General features: G+C 40.3%; 1 protein-coding gene across 1 annotated transcript; it reads right to left on the bottom strand.

The window, feature by feature from the left end:
• Window positions 1-5,274: 5,274 nt before the first annotated feature.
• Window positions 5,275-5,934, bottom strand: LOC122893145 (diamine acetyltransferase 1-like). Its single transcript, XM_044229989.1, has one exon. It carries the CDS (start codon window positions 5,856-5,858, stop codon window positions 5,430-5,432), a length of 429 nt encoding a protein of 142 aa, XP_044085924.1. The 5' UTR covers window positions 5,859-5,934; the 3' UTR covers window positions 5,275-5,429.
• Window positions 5,935-8,692: the final 2,758 nt, after the last annotated feature.

Raw genomic sequence — 8,692 nt, 5'->3', positions numbered from 1 at the left:
GGACTAATAAGAGTACTATCAAAGGATTGTTGTGAAGATTAAATAAGAGAATGTCTTAATTAAATAAGAATTAAAGAAGAGAATGTCTATAAATATTTTATTAGAGCTCTTGAATACAGAGTAAATTCTCAATATAGGGGCGCCGGGGTGGCTCAGTGGGTTAAGCCTCTGCCTTTGGCTCGGGTCATGATCTCAGGGTCCTGGGATTGAGTCCCACATCAGGCTCTCTGCTCGGCGGGGAGCCTTCTTCCTCCTCTCTCTCTCTCTGCCTGCCTCTCTGCCTACTTATGATCTCTCTCTGTCAAATAAATAAATAAAATCTGTAAAAAAATTCTTAATATATATTAGCCATGATTTTTAAAAAATATAATCTTTCCTTTGAAATGTACAATTCAGTGATTTTTAAAGAAAATTTACAGAGCTGGGCAAGCATCACCACCATCCAAATTTGAAACATTTCATCACTTCAAAAAGATGTGCCCAAATGTATTATACTCTGTCCCTACTCAACCCCAGGCAACCATAAATCTACTCTCTGTTTCTAGAAATTTATCTTCTATGAACATTCTATATAAATAAAGTTGTATAGTATGCAGTCTTTTGTGTCTGACTTCTTTAATTGAGTATGTTTTGGAAGTTCTTTCATGTTGTAGTATAGATCAGTACTTTTGTTTCTTTTCATTAGTGAATGAATAGTCCATTGTATGGGCATACCACAGGTTGTCTTTCCATTCACCAGTTGGTAAACATTTGGACTGTTTGCACTTTTGGGCTATTATTAATGATGTAACATGCACATCCATGTACAAGTCTTTGTGTGGCCCTATTAACATACAATCTTCTGGTTCTAAAAGTCAAAAATTCTAAGAAACATTGAACTTGTCAAGAGGATGACCATTGAAACAGGCTCTGGTTCTTATCCTTGGGCAATAACTATTTTTGCCAGGATGTTTTGAAGAAACACACTTATTTATATCCAACAAAGAAGTTTAACTTTTCAATTAAAAAAGAAAAAAGAAAAAAAAAACTTCATTTAAACAGAAGATTTAGCCAAAAGCTGGTCGGGATTTGGTTTGTTATTCTTGAATTTTAATTAAAATTTCAAGAAGAGTTAAACTAGGCTGCCAATCCAAGGGTGGCCATGTTGCACAACTTCAGGGGGCATCCTTTCATTGGAGTTGTGTGTCCAATGGGTGCTGCTGACATGGAACTCCGTGGGGGTCATTTTGCCTGGAAGTGTGGGGCACAGGTGGTCATACCACTGGTTCTGAGTCTAGATAGTCTCCACTCTGGCACCATTCATGGGACCTGCTCTGTTTTGGAGGGCAGTGTCAAGTCAGAAAGGGAGGTGAGCCCAGGATGCCATTCTGCAGACTATTGTAGCTCCAGTCTTTGGAGTCCTGGGAGGTGGGGAGGGGGGGCTTTGTTTGAAGCCAAGGAAATCTCAGATTAGAGCTACAGATGGTGCCTTTGAATTGCTGGTGGGACAGACCAAAACCTCTGACAGGCTCACAACTGAAGCAGTCTCCTGCACATTCTCCTTTCTAAAGGGATCTTGAGCTCAATGTCCACAGGCTAATTGAGATCTTGAAGATTTGTTCCTACCATGGAATTGTATCCCCTTGTCTAGACAAGAACGGGTTAGGGCTGTGGGTAAAGTTTTGGGGTAAGAGAAGCCAACTGGGACATATGTCTTACTGGGACATGCACTTAGTCCCATCTTTCCCCTAAGAGCACTGGGCTGAACCCTCTCAGCAGAGAGTTGTGGAAAAATTAGAGACGTTCTGTGGAAAGACCAAGTTAATGTTCAAGTCTCAGAATCTGATCTTAGGTCAAATATCTTTTGCTTTTGCCAGTAAAAAGAGCCCAGATGTTTTTCTATTTACTTAGGCAAACCCTTGAAACACAAGTTCGTGATATAAAACTTTACATTTGCAATGTTAAGAACCCATATTTGGAAAGTCACAAGCATAAAATATATGCTGTGAAATGGGAGGTCAGGATGGTGAACTCATTTTAGAACCATAGTTTTGACTCAAGAATTTTGATGGGGTCTTCACATTGGTTGAGCTTCTTGGTCCTAATATCATTGAGAGAATTAAATCATGATATTAAAACATTGAAACACTAATGCTTTGTTTTTATTGGCAAGAACTAAAATGATCTAATACTAATGCCATGAAACATCAGTCACTTTTTTCCTGATGAATAAGATGAACTTTGGCTGCTTATGATAGTAAATTTAATAATGTCAGTGATTTGAACTGTTTCAATCCTAAATGCGCAGAAATGTGTTTTACTGCATCTCTCTCTCTCTTTTTCTCTCTCTCTGGTACTACTACTGTCAGGAAGTTTTGTGGCAAATAAGTCCAAATACATAGATTAGAGCATATCATTCACATGTGCCACGTGGGTGCCAAAGTATGAGTACCCACGACAAGGCTCTCTCTCACAGGTGGTCTGAATTTGCTTCTAGCTGGTCCTGTAAGCAGATTCAATATTTCATAAGCACTGCTCCATCTCATGCCTCCATTATTGACACCACATGGAAGTCAGGAAATTGGTTCTTTCTGGGAACAGTTTGCAGAAATATGCAGCCTGTCAGCCCCTTTCTCATGGGTGCATTAACAGAGCGGCTCACCATTACAAGTAACGAACCTTCTCCAGATGTGTGTAGCGACTCAGCTCCAACTTTATCTTCAGTCCCGAAGATGGACTTGACAAGATGGATTATTTGTGGCCGTATTGTAATAACTTTGTGAAATCGGAATTCCCAACGATTGTAATGGAGGGTGAGGAATCAGCAGCAGAGGGACAGAGAATGTCTCTTTCTCCAGTAAACAATACAAAAGTACAACAACAATAAAAAGAGCACATCAGCGGTGGCATTTTCCTGCCTTGGACACCATCTCTTCCAGACTGTTCTCATTCTTTCCCTTTTATGATTCTGTTTATGTTACACACATTAAAGTTAAGTCATGTCTTTAATAAGATGGAAACTGGAAGTGAGATTTGGAAATGACTGAATCAGGCTTCTTAACTTTTTTCTTCTCTTGGAGAGCTCAAAAACAACTGACAGAAGGGGATATACCAAAGAAAACAATTTTAATTGTCGGCTTCCATGGAAAATTCAATCCAGTCTTTCATTCATTCCCTGCCCAGTGTGGTGCCAACACACTTTTCACTATACGGCCAGGGGCTTAATTTAGCTGACAAATTTCTGAAGATATAACTAAGTTTCTAAAAGAAAGACTGTAGCTACAAATGATGCATACTCTCTTTTCCAGTCACAAAAGGTAGAAAGATTTTTCCAAGATCAAGTAATTGGGGATAAATTTCTTTTGCATTTTATTAGCAAAACAAGGCTGTATTTAAGTCTTTCTTGTAACTTACAAGTCCCCTGAATTGATAGCTATAAAACTGGGTCCCTGGGGGAGTTATTTGTCCATCTCCAAGGTTGGCAGTCCTATTTGTTTGATGTAGATGTTCTAGATAAAATTCCTCAAGTCCAGCTGTTATGATTTAGCTTAATGTTCGTACGGAGGGATTTCCTTTGTCATCGAAGAGATGGAATCAAAACAGAATTAGTCATTCTTGCATCTTCTATTTATAGCCCAGCTAGTATTCAGATGCATTGTAGAAGAATGATGTAGACAACATTTTTCTTTCTTTTTTTTTGTAAACAAAACTATTTATACTCTGTGGATTTAACTTGGTTGCTAATTTAGACAGCACTTAACAAAAAAATTACCACTTAAGTGAAAAATTACCCAAGTCGTACTATTTACATTTTCAGATTAAGTGTTTCAGTACAAAGTATGTGGGATGACCGGAAGTCATGGATGACTTAATGGAAGTCATGGTTCCATTAAACAGTCATGGTTTAAGACATTTTTATTTAGGGGAAATTTTAATAAGTTAATTTGCTTTTTTGGAGGTGGTGGGGTGGGGTAGTGGTCTGAGGGGTCTATACTGGGACAATGGAGCACTTAGGTAATTTGGTTATATAAGTTGGTTATCAGAATTCCCTAGGACACTGAGTTTTCTTATTTCCTTTTCTTTTTTTCTTTCTTTCTTTTTTTCTTTTGGTAGAGAGCTGACTTGAGAGAGATCTAGAATAGCATACTGGTTATAAGGAGGTAAGAAGAAAGAGTACCAGCTTTTCACTGATCTGATATATATGGTAATTAGATGTGTGTCATTAAATAAGATGAAGTATGGGAAAAGTGTCTTGTAAATATTCAAATACTCCACTATTTTTTTATTATGACACCATCTGAAGCATCTGAAGCAGCCTCTGTTATGCAATAGCTCTCAAATCAGTGTTTGTTGAGTTATATTAAATTAAATCAAGGAGAAATTGGATGATAGATCAAAAATACAAGTAAGTTGAAGAGGTTGACAGTTAATGTTCTCCATGTAAAATTTCTCTGTTAGCAGTGTTGGGTGAGCAGAGTGCTTATTTTCATTGTCAATGGCATGGAAAAAAATTTGTTAGATACAAAAACAGTATATTCTAGTAAGATGGTCTTGAAATTTTATTCTTATTTTTAAGACTGTTGACAAACAGTTAAATTAACAATCAATTAATGAATGGCTGCAACGTGTTGAATTTATCACAGCTGGCGATTATAGGGTAAGTATGGTTTTGTTTCCTATGTGTGCTAAACTTGCATTAGGAGATCCATTGTATTAAGGAGCTATTGAAGTTGCCTCTGAGGGAGATCAGAAAATCATATAAATCCAGTCTATAAACATGAGAACTCTGAGCTACAGACCAAAATCAGCCACCATACAACTGTTCAGATATCTGGCCCAATCCTAGACAGTGGTGCTTCTCTATGTGGGATTCAATATCTGGTCCCTAGGGTATGGATAAAAGTTTCAGGGCAAAAATTCTCAGGCTCTGAGCACCCCCCCACCCCAAGAAGATTTCCTACACTTCCATGACCAATCCCTCCAATTATTCTAATGCTAGTTGGAAAGAGAATATGGTGCTAGAGAGACCTACATCATCTTGTCCAGAGGATAAGAGTCTGGGCAGGAGGAACTTCTTTTTTTTTTTTTTTACCAATTAAATCAAAGGGCAGTTTATTAAAAAAAAGAATCAAAACAGAAACTCTTAAGTACCAGTGTGTACATTGTACACATTTAAATGACTCACAAGAATGAAGTTTTTTTTCATATACAAGAAGATCATACCACCTTGTTTATCAAAAGATGTTCAAGGAGAAATTGGACTCCAAACCACATACAAGATTGCCATCTTAATCAGACCGCATTTCAAACATGTAACGACGCCACTGGTAATAAAGCTTTGGAATGGGTGTTCATTCTATTATTTGACTACAAATAGGATAGAAAGCAAGAGCCGTTGAGAATTTAATCTAAAATAGAATGGAAGCTGTCACTGTCTGCCTCAGTACTCCTCACTCCTCTGCTGCCATTTTGAGCAAGTACTCCTTGTCGATCTTGAAGAGTCTCCACCCCTCTTCACTGGACAGATCAGAAGCACCTCTTCTTTTGTAGAAGTTGATAGATGGTTCGTTCCATTCTGCTACCAAGAAGTGCATGCTGCTGCAGCGACATTTCATCGCAACCTGGCTTAGATTCTTCAGGATTTCTGATCCTATGCCAAAGCCTCTATAATCCCTCATTAGGAAGAAGTCCTCAAGATACAAGAGTTTGTCAATCCATGGGTCATAGGTAAAGTAGTACATGGTGAATCCCACAACACTGTGTCCTTCTGGAGACTGGTGCTCCTTGGGCACTTCTGCAACCAGGCAGTGGTAGAAAGGGTGCTCTCCGAAACCATCTTCTAGTAGATCTTTTTCAGTTAACACTACTTGGTCTTCCATGTTTTCGTATTTAGCCAGTTCCTTGATCAGACGCAGGATGTCACTGCAGTCGGCGGCGGTGGCTGGGCGGATCACGAATTAAGCTATTTTTGTCTTTTGCTTTTCTTCCCTTTGCGGACCAGGCCCCTGTACTTGAACAGTAGGAGGAGGTGGTTCCTCATTCGTCTCCCGGGAGCGTCCTCTTCTCAGTCAGGCTGGCACCATGACCCGGCGGACCTCGGTATAGGACAGAAAAGCTACACCGGATTGCGACTAAACCTGCGCGCCGGAGGAACTTCTTAAGGAGAGCTCACCCCATGTCACTGGTGTGGAGTGTGTCATTCCTTGTGAGATCATAGGCTAGAATTAGAGGGGATGGGTTAGTGACAACTAAGGCTCAAACTCATGTAGTCCATGGGAAGATCATATGGCAGCCAGTAATAGCAGCAGTCTGTTCTTTCTCAACCCTACACAGAGGGAGATCCAAGAGCAACAGTGGGCTCAGGGCTAGGGGATGCTATGGGATGTAAGTCCATGCCAGCCATCCAAGCCTTGGGACTCTTAGGGCAGTGTCATGTGGGCTGCTGTCATTAGCCACAACAGCGTTCTCTCTGAGGCTACCCAACGCATATCTAAAGAGTCCTCAGAAACACTGGGTAGGCTCTAATTTGGTGAGGTCAACAGCAGAGATCTCTGAGAAGTAGAATACTTCTGGTATTCTATTGTCAAGGAGGGCCTGTCTGGAGGTCTGGAGGAATAGTGACAGAGTCTAGGTCCCTGTGGAGAGGTGCCTTGTTCACGTTAGGTCAGCTATAGACAGCTGATCAAGAATATGGTTCAGAGCAGGAAGAACTGTTATATAAAATGTGAACTGGGGAAGAAAGCAGAGTCATATAGATTGGATAGAGTTTCAGCAAGACCTGGTAAGGAGACTGCAGTCAGCAGACTCTTGTGGGCACCGGTGGTTCCCTTCAGGGACACAGCCTACCATGCTGACAACAACAAAGCTAATCCTAGGCTCTGTGTACTGCTACGGCCTGCTGATAGACCACCATGCTGGAGAGTCAGAACTGGCTCAGGGTAGCTGGGGCTGAATATGCAGATTAAATCTTCAACACATTTAGTGGGATGGAGTAAGGGCAGGTGCTCTGTCCTTGGAGGCAATAAAAGCTTTTTGTGATACAGAAGAGCTAGTTTTAATGTGGAAAGCATTAGGTCATTATCAAAGGCATGTTTGTGATATTTCTGGGTGGCTCTTATATGAAGAGAAGTATGATAATGTACCAGAATAAATCACGGAATATTTATTTTGAGAAACATGCTCTGAGCCAAAAATTAAAACACATGGTGTGACAAATATGAGCATACTGATATGGATAATTGGATAAGACACCTGCATTCAGGATTGTTTTGGAAAATAGGAGACCATGTGGTCACCAGCATATGCCTTGCAGAAGGGCTTATCCAGAATAGGAGGGTGAGGGTTTGGACATAGGAAAGTAATAGAGGCCGAATGGGTTAGGGGCTTAAGAGAGGAGTTCAGGAAAGGGAGAGAGCTTGTCCAGTGGAGGTAGTCAGGGAAGACTTCATAAAGGTGACAGCACATAATTGCATCTTGGTAGATGTAAAGGTTCTAAACAAGGGGCTATAGGTATGAGGGCCTTTCAGGTGAAGACACCAGGTGAACAGAACCAAGTTTGGAAGTAAAACCTATAGGAAGTACCATTGGTAGTATATAATTCTTTGGGGAGAGTAAGATAAGGCAAGACTATAAAGGCAGATTCTATTGTCTTGTGGGTCATGTTGAATGGGAGATTTGGTGCTCTACCCAGGGTTGGGAATATAAATGTGGAAAAAGTCAGGAGTGAAGACATGTGTTTGGAAGATGCAGATTAAATAGAAATTAATGTGGTTAGAAGTCATTCATGGAAATAAGTGAGACAAAGGACATTCAGTTAGAGAAGAGAACTATGGGCCAAATCTTAGATTTCTTGGGGTATAATGAGATTCTGAAGATTTATCCAATTTAGGAGAAAACTCTGGTTGATTGAGCATTAAGGCAGCAAAGAGAGGAGCAGGTATCAAAACAGAATACTGCTGAGAGACAGGGAAAACAGAAAAAGACAGAAGACCATGGAGTTGCTTTTTCAATCCTCTATAACCTCAGGAATACAGGTGCGCATTTCAGGTGACCAGGGTTAGGGATAAGGATAAGAATGGAATTCTTGTACAAAGGATTATAGCAGTAAGTGGTTCTCAAAGTATAGTTCCTAGACCAGCAGTGTCAGCGTCACCTGGGAACTTATTTCTGCAAATCCTTGGGCCCTATATTAGACCAACTGAATCAGAAACTCTGAAAATGTGCCTAGCTGTCTGTTTTATCAGGCCATCCTGGTGATTCTTATGGCTGCTCACCTTTGAGAACCACTGTGCCATAGTAAAGCATGGTGACTCAGTTGAGCCCTAGATCCTCAAGGTTTAAGTCTATTTATTGAAGGATCTCTAGACCTAGGGTACAGTATTCTTATAAGCTCCCTTATTTATTATTGCAAACATAGACGGCTCTTCATTAGGATGGTATGACTTGAGGGAGAAATGTCAGCTTTGCAACTTGTTACTTTGTATTTTACTGTTCAAAGGCATTGAGTCATTAGAGGCTTTGAGGTCATTTTTCCCTTCAGACCATTTTGTGGGGGGACTTGTGATGAAACCTTAAGCCAGGGACAGCAAACAGATTTTATCTTCTGTACTATGTTTGCTTAGGAATGATTACTTGGAATTCTGTATTAGCAATGTCTGCCATAGGCCCAGCGGGCAAAGAATAGGGGCCAAAAGTCATATATTTACCATTCCTG

Source organism: Neovison vison, chromosome 13 (genome assembly GCF_020171115.1).
Source record: "Neovison vison isolate M4711 chromosome 13, ASM_NN_V1, whole genome shotgun sequence".
Taxonomy (NCBI): domain Eukaryota; kingdom Metazoa; phylum Chordata; class Mammalia; order Carnivora; family Mustelidae; genus Neogale; species Neogale vison.
The sequence above is the reverse complement of the archived record's forward strand: the minus strand, read 5'-3'. Positions and strand labels throughout refer to the sequence as shown.